The 18,220-nt window shown below is 39.8% G+C and overlaps 1 protein-coding gene across 1 annotated transcript in view; it reads left to right on the top strand.

Annotated features, from left to right (window-relative positions):
* LOC108708008 (mitogen-activated protein kinase kinase kinase 15) overlaps positions 1-18,220 on the top strand; it is an 89,494-nt gene that overhangs the window by 22,244 nt on the left and 49,030 nt on the right. The window contains exons 2-4 of the mRNA XM_018246245.2: positions 9,677-9,816; positions 11,007-11,030; positions 16,807-17,000. Coding sequence (XP_018101734.1) covers positions 9,677-9,816; positions 11,007-11,030; positions 16,807-17,000 — 358 coding nt within the window. The remainder of the gene's footprint in view (positions 1-9,676; positions 9,817-11,006; positions 11,031-16,806; positions 17,001-18,220) is intronic.

Here is an 18,220-nt window from a genome sequence, read left to right as displayed (position 1 = left end):
TTGTTTATAAACTATGAATATACATACAAGATATGTCCATCGAGTTAAAAACATGGAGTATGGGCAGATAGCCAGCTCCCCTTTTGGGTCCTGTGGGCCTTTTTTTGCGCCAACGGATAAAGATTACATAGTATTAAATATTTTTTAGCATATATTTATGTAGGAACTTTATGAACAGTAAAGTGACTTGCAGCTTGGAATTTCTACTCCTCAAATATTCCGCCAAATGCCGTCACTGTTTCCCTTGTTAATTTGGATGATAAAAATAGCTAGCATATTTGTTTCATTAAACTGTGTCTATTTGTGTAACTATTCTGTGGAAACAAAAAGTGTTTACCAATTTTTTACCCATTTAGTGCTATTATTAAACAGATGTAGCTGCTAAAGTGTATAGAGAATGATAGGGTGCACAGAGCCTTGTGTCTCCATTATATGCAAGACAATTTGCCGTGGCACTCAGCTTTCCTGTGGAATTTAGGAGGTTAGTTATTTGTAATCTTGAAAGCAGCAAAGGAATACCTTCTGAAAACCCATACACATTTAGTTAGTTTGGAAGGAATTTATTAATTTGTATAAATGGGAAAAATATTGACCAAGTAAAATGTTTTTCCTCTGCACAAATGGTTTTACGTTTGCACGTCATTATTATATGTGTTGTGGATTATGCATCTTGTTATTTGTACCAGTTTCTATTAAATACATTTTTTTGTGCCACATAAATGACGTCACTTTCAAGCAGATATTAAAAACGCGCTATTAAAATTTGCAGTGTAATATACTTGGGTATGAACTAGGGATGCATCGAAGCCAGGATTCGGTTCGGGATTCAGCCAAGATTTGGCCTTTTTCAGCAGGATTCAGATTCATCCAAATCCAAGTGCCTGGCCGAACTGAATCCAAAAAATCACGTGACTTTTTATTAGGAAGTCAAAAACTTTTTAAACACGTGCTGTTTACACATTTTTCTTTCCCCCCTTCATTTCCCTTATTAACATATTCCATATTATGTGTTCCGTATTCAGCCAAATCTTTCACAAAGGATTTAGGATTCGGTGCATCCTTTAGTATGAATATTATTACATTGCAAATTTTATTTATTTATTTATTTATATATTATTTTATCCCTTACTTGTGAACAAAATGGTAACGTGAGAAAGGGAGAAAAAAAAGGAGGGGAGAAATGTGTACAGTATTGTATACTTGTGAGCAGTAAGGTACACTTACCAATACTAACAGGGGGTTCAGGTGCCCAAACCCCAGACCTTTAGCTTAGGGAGGTAATGTCATACATATTCGATTTAATTGTAGGCTGGCACAAAAACTGGACTTCACTCCAAAATATGATGCAAATATAAAATTATTTTTTACGCAAAAAGGAACATCTCAGAGGGTGGCCATCCTCTTTTTATTTGCATCATATTTTGGAGTGAAGTCCAGTTTTTGTGCCAGCCTACAATTGAATCAAACATTTCATTAATGTGAATTTTGATTCCTTTTGCATCTTTTATTAAACATCACCCAATGTTATTTGTACAAACAAAACGTGTAAGTGAAGAGTCATAACGAAGTGCAACAATTGCATTATCTCTGGAGGGAAAGATGATCCTGCTGGTATATTTGTTATGGTCTCTTCCAAGGAAAATATAACGGTTGTTTTCCTCCCAATCAATGTACTTGTACTTTCACTTGGGACCAAAAAACAGGACAATGCCTTGGCAGGGTGCTTCAGCCTGTGAATATTTGTACAAACAATCAAATGTATCAAATGTGTGTGTTTTTTCTTACTCAAATGAGACATTGTATAAATGGAACCCCCTATTTTTTTAGCCAATAATACTGTATATACTTTATATAACCGCATTTTAGTTGTAAATTAACATTATCTTAAAAAAAAAAAAAGCCCATTTATTGGCATTCCCTATAGATTTACTGTAGATAGTTTTCTGGTCCCTTTTGTGTTTCAAATGATGGGCATGTGAGTTATAATGGTGCCTGCCAGAAGCACAGTATGAGGGGAACAGCCAATCACAGCCTTGCAGACACACAAGCAGAGACACGCTTCAGTTCCCTATCAGGTCAGCCTAGCTGCTGATTGGCTGCTATCATACAGTGCAGTGTGCTGAGTGCCGCCAGCTCCCCTGCACAGCCTGGGAAAGGAGGCAACAGGAAATGGAACAGATGGGTGGGACTAGTAGGGTTTTTGCAGAAACTTTCAATATAGTAACCAGAAACACAACCTTTTACGTACATTCCTTCTATATCTAGAAGAGTTTAATACATTCTTGTTTTTTACATAATATGTCTCCTTTAAAGAGGTGATTCATCTTTGTAATGCCCTCCTCTATTTATTTTCATTCTGACTTCCAAGCAACTACTCAGTTGTTGAGGTAAATAGATCTTAGCAACCAGTTACCAAACCAAGTGAAGGTTTAAAAAAGGAAAATGGTTTGTTTTTGAATAGTACTGTCTTTATCATACGTAAAATTAATTTTGAAGGTGAAAATACCCTTCATACCCTTTTAACTTCAGCAGGCAGGTCCTTCTGTTCTTAAACTGCTCTCTCTCTCTCCCTCCCTCTCTCTCTCTCTCTCTCTCTCTCTCTCTCTCTCTCTCTCTCTCTCTCTCTTTTCTCTCTCTTTTCTCTCTCTCTTCTCTCTCTCTCTCTCTCTCTCTCTCTCTCTCTCTCTCTCTCTCTCTCTCTCTCTCCTCCTTATATGGAGAACACCCAGAGCCATACCTACATAGCTAGCATGATACTGTAGCTAGCATACTGTAATTCACTTGCTATGATAGCACAAATTGCCTACATTATTCCACACCCCCTACTGTTAGTCCAGTGGCACTCCCGACTGTTCAACGTATTTTCTCCATTTTTCTCCATTTTCTTTGTTTTCTGCGCAGATGGAGTAAAGCTGATGTGCTCCCATCTGCTCTTTCTTACAAGTGCATAGACAAGTGTGCAGAAAAAAGCCAATGAGCAGCCCTGTGTGTAAATAGCCTTAAATATAATTACCATATACACATCAAGTATCTCATATATATATATATATATATATATATATATATATATATATATATATATATATATATATATATATATATATATATATATATATATATATATATATATATATATATATATATATATATATAAGTCTCCTCAGGCTAGAGCACTCACACAATCAAGGCCGACTGCCTGGGTGCAGGTTACAAATAGTATGTACAAAACAATCTTGAAAAAAACCGCACTCACAGGGCTATATATATATATATATATATATATATATATATATATATATATAAATATATATATATAAAATATATTTGTTATTTATATATAATTATTATTATATACAATAATAAAATAAATTGTCATCTTTGGCCATAAATTTTTTGTATTTATGCTCACTTGCCCTAGGATACTGCACACCTGTAATAGCATATGCAGGAGCATAGGAGCTTTTACTTTACAGCATGTTATGTCTTATCTTGTGCACATCAGTATATCGACAGCATTTGCAACTGGGACCCACAAGTGTAAGTGCAAGTAAAAATGGGTTCAAAATTGAGCATGCACTGATGCTTCTCATGCTACTTGCAGCTAACGCCTAATCTTATGAATTTCACATAAGTGAAGGTACAGGTATGGGATCTGTTATCTGGAAACCCGTTTTGCAAAAAGCTTCAAATTAGGGGATGGCTGTCTCCTATAGACTCTATTTTATCCAAATAATCCAAAAATGATTTCCTTTTTCTCTGTAGTAATAAAATAGTACCTTGTACTTGATCAAGAAAACCCTAGGTCCCGAGCATTCTGGATGACAGGTCCCATACCTTTTCTGACTAAATGGACACATTTGCATGTATAAGAGTCCAGTACAAAATTTAGCATGCACCATCCACTATGTTGGAAAAATTGCATTGTAGGGTTTTCACCTGAAAGTTGCACTTGCATTTATAAGCGAGCCCTTGTATTATCATATAATAATAATGAATTTCTTTCTGCCAAGTTGTTCAGTAATTACATGGCCTGCTGGTGCATTAGAAAGACATGTAGAAATGAATTACAGTACTGCAGAAAAGAAAGAGTCTTGAGGTGCCAGTCTGTAAAGCTGATTCTGGCTTCTATTCTTGGGGTCTATTGTATTCCTGGGAACCTTTGATTTTTTTCAAGCAGTACAGCTGCTTGGGGTTCCAGCACAGCACTTCTGTGCCCTGGGAGTGTTCAGGCCCATGCTAAAAATTACAAGCAGATGTATTACTGAAAAGCATTCTTAAACTTTCCATGCACTTGCACACACACTCAAGATCAAAGGGATCCACCCCCTTGCACAATGGAATGGTGATGGCATTCAGTTGTGACGTGCAGGGGAAACAATGTAAGGGTAATTTACAGCAAGGAAGGCAGTGCTTAAAGTGAAAATAACAGCCGCAACTGGCAATTTGCTTTGCACTTTGCACACTGCTTTTTTTTTCGTTGCTGTATTTCTGCAGGTTTTGTTTTGAAGCGTCCACTTGAATAGAGCACTACCTGCGTTCACTAGCACTTTATTGAAGAGAACGCTCTTGCACTTCTGCAAAGTGCAATCATAAATGATTCCTTATGGTACTGCTTATAATCATTGCAGAATCCTGTTTCTAAAATTACTTTATCTGAAATGCACTGACGTCTAATAACAGGTTTAATAATCCTGTATCTGAGGGTGCACAACCTGAGGTCAGTATGTGTTTAGGTTACATTCTCCTTTCAAGAGAGACTAGGAACAGTGTGAGAACTATGCAGAGAATTATGTATCTTATCTCTGGACAGCTTTGGGCCTGATGACTAAAACTGGACTTGCAAGGCCAATGTTAGTCCCGATCTGGCTTATACAGATATTCATGGGATATAGGATGGGCTACTCCTTTTTCACCTCTTTCATAATGGGAGGCAGTAGCTGGAGTCAAATGGAAAGAAATAGCAGAATATATACACAAATAAACAGTATGTAGTAAAGAGTAGTGATGTGCGGGCCTATCCAAAGCCCACAGGTGACTTCGTAGTGACCCACTTTTACCAGATGCGGTGCTTTTTATAAACTCGCATGCACCCCTGCCTGCCCCTACACCTTTCGTGACTTGGGGTGGGCGAGGTAGATAAATAGGATCTTGCGGTGGGTTGGGTGCAGGTCCTTGCGGGTCAGCTTAGGGTCGGTGCGGGTTGAGGTTTTCTTGACCTGCACATCACTAGTAAAGAGCTGCTGTGGAGCATTCCCATATTTATATGCACAGTACACAGTAACAGAAATCACTGCAACAGAGGTAAATAGTCCCTAAAGTGCCCTTTCTCAACCCAAAACCAACCTGGCATGCTGTCACATCTGTGTTCACTCCATTTTTTATAACTGGAGGGTCCACCACTTGCCCACAACCCACTAGAAGAGTGTCGTACCAAGTCCTCTGGGGTTTTGGCTTGCACAAAACCTTTGCCCTTGCTACAAACAATCCTAGCTCCATCCATTTATCTCAACAATCTTAAGCTAAACAGCACAAACAGGCAACTTAAAGCTACTCAATGTAGTCCTTGAAAGGCTGGGGCTGAAATTTGGTCAGCTAAAATAAGCAGGGCCAGAATCAGCCCATAGGTTGGCATTAGGATCCTCTTCTGCCTGTTCCCAGAACAATTGTGCTGGCCCAGGTGCAGGCACACACAGCTGATTTCGTTGGAGAAATGCAAGACATTACATTGCCTGCCAATATCAGTCACATGCCTGCAACCTGGAACAACAATTTTTCCCAGTGCAGACAGGAGAGGGTGCTAATACCATCGCAGGGGCTGACTCTCAGCCTGGATATTTCAGCAGGCAGATTTTCAGACCTGTCTGGTATTTGTCTAAGGTAGACACTTAGATTACCAGTGCACAGATAAGTGGAACTCCACCAGTAATCTAATTATCTGCCTCGCAAGGTCCCACTGAGACACATTCAGTTACATTGAGTAGGAGAAACAACAGCCTGCCAGAAAGCAGTTCCATCCTAAGGGTAAGGGCACACCTGGAGATTCGGGGAGATTTAGTGGCCTGGAAACTAATCGCCTCTTCTTTGGGGTGACTAATCTCCCCAAACTTCCTCCCGCCAGTTAGAATGTAAATTTCCAGGTGTGACCTTAACCTTAAGTGCTGGCTCTCTCTGAAAAGCACATGACCGGGCAAAATGACCTGAGATGGCTGCTTACACACCAATATTACAACTAAAAAAAATACACTGGTTCAGGAATAAAATTTTATATAGTAAAGTGAATTATTTGCTGTGTAAATAGTGTAATTCTAGCTTGCACTATTGTGGCTAATCTGTTGGCAATAAACTGTCTTGGAGCTTTCCCTCTCCTTTAAGACATATTTCAGCATAAAACAATTTTGCATTAAATAATACTTTTCAGATTCAATGATATGAAATAACATATCACAGACCACAAATTCAGAATAGTAAAAAAAGAAAATTGTTTAAGTATCTCTTGCAAGGCACACTATGTAGCAGACTGGTAACAGTAACCCCAGGCATATACTGTTGATGTACACTCACCTCAATATACAGCACAAAAACATTCTGTAACCCCTAAAATAAATGGCACAGTGACAGTGCCACATAAAACTGCCACCCAACACAAAATGGTACAGTGACCCCAAGCATAAAACAGTTTAGTGACCCCAAGGTCAAATGGTGTAGTGAGTGCAAGCATAAAAGGATACAGTAGCCATTTGCAGGGAATTTTACTGCGTCCTCAACATGGTTGTATTGATTTAGTCTGCATAAATTGATACAGTGCATAAATGGTAAACCACCAGTATCAGCCTCTACCTTGACCCAGCAGAATATTGTTTCATATAAAACAATACAACGTAAATTGTCCTCCAGCATATACACATTGACCCCCTAGCACATACTGGGAAAGCGAGTCCCAGGAGTACCGTAGCTTATTATGGCACAGTGGGGGTCATTTATCAATACTAGACAAATTAGCACGTGGGCAGTATCCCATGGTAACCAGATTGCTGCATTCATTATTCTACTCGCAGCTGGCTTTAAAAAGCTAATCACTGATTGGTTGCTATAGGTAACTGCTCATGGGAAAATTTGCCCAGTGTTGATAAATGAGTCCCAAGATATAATGGTAAAGTGATCTCCAGCATACAATGGTACAGTGCCCCCAACACATACTACTTCTGTTACCCCACCATATATTAACACCAGTGAGCCCCAACATTTAATGATACAGTCATTTCCAGCATATTACATTAGTGGTGCAGCAGTAAAATTGCACCCCCCCCCCCCAGAGTCAGATTTACTATTCATTGATTTCCTCACACATATTCCAAAAACATACAGTCAGGTTAATTAGTTCCTAAATGCAACTGACCTGTGTGTGTGCCTGCAGACAGGGACCTTAAACCTTTAAGCTCTCCTGAGAAGGGGCTGATGTGAATAATGAAAACAGTATCTGTAAAGTACAGTGTAACATATCCCCACTGGGTAAAATGTAAATAATTGATATACAGCCATTAGGGCTAGGAGATTTGGGGAGATTTTGTCGCCTGGCGACTAATCGCCTCTTCTTTTGAGCGACTATCTTCCCGAACTGCCTCTGCGTTTTTCCCCATATGCTACAATTCAAAGTCACCTGTGCTAATGCACACGCGGCGATGCGTTTTATATATTCGCCCGAAGTTCCCTCACTGAGGTGACAAAATCTCCCCGAATCTCGTTGTGTGGCCTTACCCTTAATATACAAAATCAGCCATTCAGGCGCATGCCTCTTAGATGCAGTGTATGGGGAAAGTAGTTCAAAAGACGAATTGCTGTTAGATTTGTGCTCATTAAACTGAGCTGTTTAAGGTTAACTTTTAGTATGTTATAGAATGGCAAATTGTAAGCACCTTTTCAATTGGTCTTCATTATTTATTTATTTTATAGTTTTTTAATTATTTGCCTTCTTCTTCTGACTCTTTCCAGCTTTCAAATGGGGGTCACTGACCCCATCTAAAAACAAATGCTCTGTAAGGCCATGCGTGTATTGTATTGATACTTTTTATTACTCATCTTCTTATTCAGGCCTCTCCTATTTATATTTCAATCTCATATTCAAATCAATGCATGGTTGCTAGGGTAATTTGAACCCTATCCACCAGATTTCTGAAACTGCAAACTTTAGAGCTGCTGTGCCCTCTATCTAAAACAAATCTATCTGGTACCTTGAGAATAAAATATTTATCATAAACAAACGGTTGTGATGTGATTCAAATTCAGCCTGGGCTGTAGGTAGAGACGAGGAAGGAAGATTGGGGCCTAAAGCTGGCCATAGATGCAACCATCCGATCGTACGAATCGTGGATTCGTACGATTTTCGGACCCTGTGTGGAGAGTCCCGACATTTTTCGTCCAGTGGAGATCGGTCGTTTAGTCGATCGGACAGATTAGAAAATTTCTGTCGATCGTACGATTTTCAGTGGGAGACTGTCACTAGCTTTGGTTGGACATAGATATCGTACGATTGCTGTCAGGGGCAGAACATTGGCTGATCTGTTCTTTTACTACTTTATTTGGTCGGAATGGTAAGACTTTGATCTGAATGGTTAGTGGCAGGTCGGGAGATGGGAAAGTCCGATCGTACGTTGATTCGTACGATCAGATCTTTGCGTCTATGGCCAGCTTTAGGCTTGAGGGGTGGGGGTTACAATATACACCCAAACTGCAACCCTCCTGATACTAAATTAAGAATTAAATTCAACAAATATTGCAAAATGTATCATTTTTACTTTTTCTGATTGTTGTTCAAGGGAGCATCTTTTTGTTAGCAATGCATTGTAGAAATCTGCTGTTTGGATGGCTGCTTCAGCTAAGGGTCAATTTGCTCATTTAACAAATCGCTAAATAGCTTTGATCAGTGCACCGCAGGTTGAATAAGGAAAGCAAATCTTTCATTGGTTTCTATGGGTTACTTCAGTGTGGCACTTTTGCCCAGTGTTAGTAAATGAATGCCTTGAGTTCTGCGGCTCCAAGTCTCTGGATTTTTCTCATGCCCCTGTAGCGTGGGAGTAAAAAAAGCTGGTCATCTGTTGACTTCAGGAGATTTATCAGATAACAATCTCCCTCTCTCTCTGCTTTTATTGATCTAAAGACTGTTTAAAAGTAGGGGGAAACTGAAGTACACACTAAAATAGGCCACATTGAAGGAATATTCACACTAAATGCTTCTAATTTTAAATAGTTTTTCTAAAAAAAATATTAAAGGGCAGTTTACATTTAAAAAAAATTTCAGTTGGTCCTGGCCCCGACAGCCAAAAGGGTTTTCTTTGTGAGGGTACAATTTTATCTGTGTTGTTACTGTTCAGAATCAGTGTATACCAGTGTCTCCAGCAACCAGATAGCGGCTGAAATTTCAAACAGGTGCTGAAGAAAAACTTATAAATTTAATGTAAAGTTGATTAATTTTCTGGCATAACCACAAAAAAATGCATGTTACCTAACTATTGCCCAAAAATTAACACTAGCCGTCTCTCCAGAATGCACAAACTTGTGCATTTTCAGCTAAATCATAGGCTGTTGGATAATAAGCACTTTGCTTTAAGGAGTACCACTAAAGCTTTCCTTTATGTATTATTAATATTATTTTAAATCTCCCTTTCTTCCTTCCTTACAGATGTTGCTGTTGTGGATATGAGTGACGTGGGAAGGCAGCCTTCTCTTTTCTATCACCTTGGAGTACGAGAAAGCTTTGACATGGCAAATAATGTTATCATTTATCATGACACTGACCCTGATACCTCTTTTTCTCTGAAGGTAAATCTTTAATGTATTGAGTATATATCATATATCCCTGATAAAAAATATAAACCAATTTTTTGCATGAAGGGGCTTAAAGGCAGAGACACGCTCAGATTCGGGGAGATTTAGTCGCCCGGCGATCAATTGCCTCTTTTTCAGGACGACTAATCTCCCCGAACTGCCTCCCGCCGGCTAGAATGTAAATCGCCGGCAGGATGGCACTCGGAGTGCTTAGTTTTCCGAAGTTGCCCAAAGTTTACTCGTCATGTGAGCGGGCCAGGGCCTGTACCCCCTAAGGGCCCCCCGGCAGCCTGACCGCCACTGAAATGCGGGCCGTACGGAGCGTCACGCACGTCAAGCACCAGGGCCCGTCCCCCTCTAGTTACAGTACTGTTACTCGTGAGGCAACTTCGGGCGACTTCGGAAAACAAAGCGATCCGAGTGCCATCACGGTAGATTTACATTCTAGCCAGCGGGAGGCAGTTCAGGGAGATTAGTCGCCCCGAAGAAGAGGAAATTTGTCTGGGCGACTGATCTCCTCGAATCTGAGCGTGTGTTTCTGCATACAAGTGGTTCTTGTGTGTTACTGCACTGGAGTAAAGCTTCTACCAATAAGCTATATAAATTACATGATCAACTTGGATGATGTGTGAAAGTGATTTACAGCTGCCTTTCTTCATCAGGCCCTCTAAAGGGCACATAAAGCTAAGGTATTAGAGCAAATGTCCTCTCTGTTCTTTCCTTGTTCATTCTTTGGGCAGAGCAGAAAGAGAAAATGTTTCCCAGCATATGATGGCCCCAGATATCTTTAGTAGATACTGTACAGGGATGACCAATTTGCAGCCCTATGGCTGTATGTTGACATTCAACTCCCACAGAAGAAAACAGGCTGAAGGATGTTGGTGGGTTACTGAGAGTTGTAGTTCAGCAACAGGTTGGCCATATCTGATTTGTGGATTCTTCTCCCCGTCAGTTTGGGGCACCCGACTTCCTGCATTGTCCAGGGCTCTTGTCTAAATCTGTCCCAGCACTTCTGGGAACTGGAGAACAGGATGTACATAGCTGCTATGAAACAGTGTGTAGAAATAAGTTCAAATATGTTATCGTCTTTGTTTTATTGCAATCAGATCTCATTAGCAATACATTTCCAGAGGAGCTATGTTCAAACTATTTTTAATTGTTTTTTTTTCTCTCTTTTATTTTAGGACATGGTGTCTCAGAAAAACACAGTAAGTATGTCCTTAATGGTTTTATTTAATAAAGGCAGTATTAACCCAATAAATGCCAATAATTGGGGACTGAGTATTATTACTTCCAATGGAACAATAACTGACTGCAGTTTAATTCATCTACTGACAGCTTACCATGGTGTATGAACTGATTTACACACACACACTGCACATGCATCATCCTTTATTTCCTTATGCATCTCTTGTAGTTCAAAAATGAATAAACATTTTTTTAGAAATGCTCCTGTTATTAAAGGGGTGGTTCACCTATCAGTTAAGGGGCATATTTATTATACTTTGTAAAATGGAATTACAGTGTAAAAAGATGGGTAAAATAAATGGTGAATTTATCAAGGTGTGTAATTTCACGCCATTCAAACATTCCTTCCGGTAGAAGTTAATCTAAGAAAAAACTAGTACAAATTTCACGCTGTTTTTTTACACTGCGAAGCCTGCCAATGTGTGGTCTATTATCCCTCTGTTTTTTTACACTGCATAATAAATATGCCCCTAATTAAGTTATAGAATGGCTATTTTTAAGCAACTTTTTCAGTTGACCTTCATTTTTTTAAAAATTTTTTATTTGCCTTCTTCTGGCTTTTTCCAGCATTCAAATGCTACATTTTTTTACTCATCTTTCTATTCGGTCTGAATGAACCCGCCCGATCACTAGTGTTTACCCACATACATTTTTGGGCAGGCCAATTACAGGAAAAATGCCGCTTCTTCTTCTTCTAAAACTTTATTCTTGTACTGTTTCCAGTTTAAGAGTGCGCAGAACAACTTTTCAGAAGCCTGACATTTCCCGAAAGCATAATTCGCTATGATGGATAACCAATTTCTGTTGTATTTACTAGTCTGATAATGGTAGGCAACAATGTATCCCATAAACTCTGAACCCAGTGCTTATGTGTGCAAGCTCTGGAACACCATGATATTTGCTCAGGCTCTGGTACACTATAATATGTGAGGCAGACATTCTTTTAATGCTATCTGTATGGTTATCTCAGCCTCCCGGAATAGGTAAAATTGTCATAATTTGGTGATTATGCAATAATTGTCATGGTCAGTGAGAGGAAGCACAAAGTCTCTAACAAGCATTGAGGCAGGAGCTGGGTTCTCTGGGATGTGCGATTAGATGGGGAAAGGAAGCAACAAATCATGCCGTGATCTCTATGATATGATGGTGAGGTTATCATTTGACGTATTTATGCATGAAGGGAGTGATAGTTGCACAGGTCATTAGCCTTCTCCAAACAAAGTAATAACATTCTCCATTTAATTTTCTAGCCCCCAGTCAGGGCTTTATTTGAGCAAAGATTTTTTTCCCCTAAACACTGGGAGTTTTCTTCCCATGATGAAGAAGACTATGCAAGCAGCCAAGCATGTCACAGAATTTTAATTAGTTGCCCTGTGTTCCCACAGTGAAAATAAACACTGTCCTTTAATAACTGGATTTTACAGCCATTTCTTATACTGTATGTAGAGAGCAGCCACATTACTTAAAGTACCTGTAATTCCTTTTTTTTATATAATAAATCTATGCAGTGATTTAAACAAACTTTTTTTAGCTCACAAAATGTTATGGCACATTTTTAAATGTGTCCTTACAGCTGGATCTGGTTCAGCATGTTTTGGAAATTAAAACTAGCAACATGCTCTTTGTTTATGAATGCATGCCACCAGTGCAAAAGCTTTTAGCATGCTTCATGTGCAGGGAGCAAATAGCAGGGATTGCTGCACACAGGGAGGGTGGCAGAGATTTAATTCAAGGAGAATGGTAGTTCTTGGGGGACACTGCCATTCCAAAAACGGAGAATCCTTGCTGAGGTTGCTGTGATTGGAGAAAATGGCTAGATGCAGTACTGTGATCAAATATCAGAGATTGCTGTACAGGCATGGGATCCGTTATTCAGAAAGCTCTGAATAACGGAAAGGTTGTCTATCATAAACTCCATTTTATCCAAATAATCCAAAATTTTAAAAATGATTTTCTTTTTCTCTGTAATAATAATAAAACAGTACTTTGTACTTGATACCAACTAAGATTTAATTAATCCTTATTGGAAGCAAAACCAGCCTATTGGGTTTATTAAATATTTACATGATTTTGTAGTAGACTTAAGGCAAGGAAATTACGGAAAAATCTGTTATCCGGAAAACCCAGTAGTGTAACTAGTGTACTGGGCCCCCAAAATATCAAGAGGTTTTACCAATATATATTAAAATTACTCATTAATTAGGGCTTCATGGGGCCCCTATACTTCCTGGGCCCCCCTGCAGTCGCAGGGTCTGCTTCCTCTGTAGTTATGCCCCTGGGAAAACCCCAGGTCCTGAGCATTCTGGATAACAGGTCCCATACCTGTAATCATAGAAAGTGACAGAGGCTTATGAACTGCGGGAACAGGGCAGTGATTGATGTACTGTGTCAACATGGTAGAAACAGATGCATTGTGGGAATATGGCAGCAATAATTTCTATCACAGGAGCCCAGATAACTATAGTTGAGTAAATTCTCTCACTCTGTATTGAGAGAAGATGACAGATACTGATGTATTGCTGCCCTGGTGGGAGAATTACTGTACTAAAGAGAAATGGCAGAGTTTTCTGTACTGGAGAAATATGTCAGAGAAGGCTGAATTGTGGTATGATTCAGAGGCATTGAAATGGCAAAGATATCCAAAGAGAGAACACAGCGGCATGTCCTAGGGGTCAAGGTAGCCTGACATTAAGGATGCACCGAATCCACTGTTTTGGATTTGGGCAAACCCCCGAATCCTTCGCTAAAGATTCTACCGAACCGAATCCGAATTTGCATATGCAGATTAGGGGTGGGAAGGGGAAACATTTTTACTTCCTTGTTTTGTGACAAAAAGTCACACAATTTCCCTCCCGCCCCTAATTTGCATATGCAAATTAGGATTCTGATTCGGTTCGGCTGAACCTGAATCCTGCTGAAAAAGGCCGAATTATAAACTGAATCCTGCATTCATTGCATCCCTACTTGACATGGAGGTGGCCGTAAGTAGTGGTTTATGAAAAGTGATACAAAGTGGCAATGATCAAACAAAACATTGAAAGGAACAACCCCATTCTACAGAGCATTTTATCTCTGGTGCAACACTGTATCTTTGGCATGTAGGGCATTAATGGCAGTGCACACATTTAGGAAATGTGTATCTCAGTGTATCTCGGCTGACACCTCTGTATGAGAGCAGGTCCTGCTAAGAATTTTCAACAATTTTTTTTTTGCCTGGCATATAACTTTGGCTTAAAGTGTCATACTCGCTGCTGACCAAGAAGTTTGGGGGAGTTCACAAAACCGTTCACAAATTTTATTTCTGAAGCTGATCCCAATTAATCCGCAGCATTAATCAAACTTTTGCTTTTAGCCTGACTGCAGTTAACTTAGCGGAACTTTATAACCTGCTTGGTTATTGTGGGTTACTTTTCTTGGAATAAATTTACGGCAGTTGTTGGTATGTTGAATATGAGGAATACAATTAAGAAAATAATGTAGACCTGGACAAATTGTAGCCTTTTGTATTTCCATATTTACTGTGACAGTTTCCCAATGAAGAAATATGAACTATTTTGAATGTCACAGAAACACCCATGCTTTAGTATATACATGGCACACACTGAATTTAGAAGTCGAAATACTTTACACATCATTGCTGTGCTATTCAACAGGTTTTAATATGACATTTTATTTACATAGCAGCAGTCTAATCCCCAGTGCTCTGGAGCAGTGATCCATATGTGCGTGACAATGGTAATGAATTCCATTGGTTAGATGCCGCTCCTAGGAATGCTAGGAAGTCAAGAAGATGTTACCAGAGGAGAAAAATAAACCTGAATGCTGTTGAGTGAATTCAGGGGTTGGTTTCAAAGTTTTGAAGAAAGTTATAGTTTGATATAATTAGACAGAAGTTTATAATAGAGTTGGGAGACTTTCAGGAAGGTGGGGAAATACAGTATCATATTTAAGGTTTCCAGCACCATAGGCCAAGTGGCTGCCCAATTCAGGCAGGATGGACTGGGCAGTGGCTAGCAAACTATATGGAAGTGCAAGGAGCACATTTGAACGCCAATACGGTACCTTTAATGAAAGTTCTTTTAGACGCAACTCACCACAGGAAAGGTGCAAGTTGCCCATTGCATCTGTTGACATAAAGGAGCCCTTATATTTTCCTTCTAAGTATGAGTTACATGCCAAAAATGTGTTGTACAGTTTGAAGCATAAGCAAAATATCTTCACTTCTCTCTTCTTAGTAACCAAAAGGAAATGCTGAGCTTTATAATTAGTGATGGGCGAATTTGCGTCGTTTCGCTTCGCCGAAAAATTCGCGAATTTCGCGCGAAATTCGCGAAACGGCGAAAAATTAGCGAAACGGCGCCGGCGTCTCGTTTTTGACGCCGGCGTCCGTTTTTCCAAAAAAACATTTTGACGCCGGCGAATTTTTGCCGCGAATTTTTGCGGGCGTTTCGCGAATTTATTCGCTCGGCGCGAATCGCGCAAATTCGCCGCGAATTCGCGCCTGGCGAATAAATTCGCCCATCACTATTTATAATAGATATTTAAGCCCAGACTGTTCATTCTGCATAAATGGGCATTCCAAAAGCATCTTTATACTAAAAGGGCTAAACCCCATTCAGCAGTAATCAAGTGTGGCTATTATTAGTCAGGTATTCCTCCACACGGAGAAGTCTGTGCAAAGTAGTCTTTTCTTTACTGAAAGTTACATAACTATTGTCATTGGGTCTAGAAATGGAAAAGTTACTTTTCTCCTCAGTGTTAATTTTAGAGGAGGCAGATTGGTTCTTCCCACTGTGGTAATTCAGTTAAAAACAGCAACGTTATTCTGATCTGCATAGTTTTCTTTACTAGTAGATTATGACAAGAATGTTGTTAAATGTGTCAGGGTATAAGGGAAACAACTATGCTTGTGGTTTGCATGTTGGCTTGGTGCTTACCACTGCTGCCTTTCAGAACTAAAGTCATGCGGTTACTAATTTTCCCTGTTTTACTCTCACCCTCCAAACATATGAAGCAGGTTAAGTGATTCCTGGATTTATTAATCCTGATATCTTTGCATATAAATGGTAGAGACCTTGCACTATAACACTCTGTTGGGACAGGAAATCTGAATATTGAATAATCTCTGTAAAGTGCTGCATAACAAGGACAATAAAAGTGTTTCCCTTCAGCTGTTTTCAACGTATGGTTTCCAGAATTTAACTGAAGACCACCTTATAGGCAAAGCTTATATAAAGGCATTTTCCCCCTTTGCATCGTCATACCCTACTTTACCATCTATTTTAAAGCCTCAACCCTTTCACAAAGACTATTATCCCCACTGCTACTATAGGCACCATTTCTCCCTGCTATACCTGCTATCCCGCAGAAACAGTACCTTCTCAGAGACTATTATCCCCACTGTTACTATAGGCAACATCTCTCCCTACTATACCTGCTATCCCACAGCCAGAGTCCCTTTCCAGAGACTATTATCCCACTGCTACTATAGGCACCATCGACCCCTACTGTACTTGTTATCCCTATTGGTTAATGAACTTTCCCACACTCTTTCTGCTTAGAATCACTACTCTGCAAGGCCCCATATAATGTGGGGTCAAGGTCAGCGACTCTACATGGCTGACGCAAAGACTAGTCATTGTTGTGTGCATCATTTTATTCATTATAATTGCATAATTTTGTCAGTGTGCAAATTTGGTATTAAGCTATATTTATGTGTCAATGTTCTCATTGCAGGCCTCTAGCGGTAACTATTACTTTATCTCATACATCTTGACGCCAAGTGGGGATTATTTTTGCTGTGAAACTGATGCACAGCGACGAGCCTCAGAGTACATGCAACCAAACTGGGACAACCTCCTAGGACCCCTATGTGTTCCTCTGGTGGACAGATTTATAAGCTTGCTGAAGGATATACACGTAACATCATGGTAAATTGAAGCACAATCAGAATATACATCAATTAAATAATAGCAGCTGTTTCCTTCCAAAGGTGGTGAGCTGTATTGATTGTAAACTGTATATGACTTATTGTAACCCAGACAATAAATAAATAGATTGGCATTCAGGTATGGAATCTCTTATCTGGAAATTCATATTTCAGAAATATCTGAATTACAGCAAGACCATGTTCCATAAATTCCCTTTAAAGGGCACCTGTCAGCAAAACAGCAGCCACCTGCACTGAGAACATCTAGCTGTGGGTGGCTTATAAATAGTGTAAGTGTGAGCTGTATTTTGACCGCACCTGTAGTGGGAGAAACATGTTTTGATTATGTGTGCCCTTGAATGTTTATAGTTTGTGTAGTCCAAAATGTGCATGCAGGCAATGTTTTTTTGCATTTGTGCACTGCTTGTATGTAGATGTAGAGACCCCGAGATTTGGGTGTATTTATCTCAGGCATTTCCCCTTGGTAAAAGGACACCTAAGGGTCCTTTGGTTAACTCAGGCAGCTATGTCCCTTGCTGGGTCCACATTAGTTCATGGTGTTTGTCCACTAGATGGCACTGTTTGTCAATATAAAAGGGTTTAGCACCATGCTGTCTGGGTCTGTCCTGGGACTTTGCCTCACTGAGAGGTACTACAGGTCCAGGTCTGCCGGGAAAGTTAGTTAAGTATAAGATAGTGATAGTAGTACAGTAATAGTCGCTCTAGGAGTGAAAGTCAGCACAGGGTAGCTAGTGAGCAGATGTGGCTCCAACGAGGAGAAATAGTGGGGTTAGGACCCCGTGGTATTTAAACCAATAGTGCAGGGACTACAGTGTGTGAGTTGAGGACCAGATAGGATATGAAGACCCAAGACCCCAGGCTGAATACAGTGGGTGAGGTGAGGATCAAGTCCAGTGCCAAGATACAAGACCTCAGGCTGAGAAACCCATGCCTTAGTGCTTCACCAGAGGGATAGTGCCCAGTGAGAGTGGTAACTATTCCGCAAGTCTATTGTTGCTGTAACTTTGATATATATTGAATATTTGCCCGTCTGCTGCACCTTGCCCCCCTGGAGGGAATACTACTGTTTGAAGCTACTCTGTGATTAATGTGAACATCAAAGTGCTTGTGAACTACGACCTTGCCATTGTTCTCTGTTAATAAACAAGTTATAGTTTACTGCAAAGAAACTGTCTGGCTGAATATCCTACCGCATTGATC

This window comes from Xenopus laevis, chromosome 2L (genome assembly GCF_017654675.1).
Source record: "Xenopus laevis strain J_2021 chromosome 2L, Xenopus_laevis_v10.1, whole genome shotgun sequence".
Lineage (NCBI taxonomy): Eukaryota > Metazoa > Chordata > Amphibia > Anura > Pipidae > Xenopus > Xenopus laevis.
The sequence above is the reverse complement of the archived record's forward strand: the minus strand, read 5'-3'. Positions and strand labels throughout refer to the sequence as shown.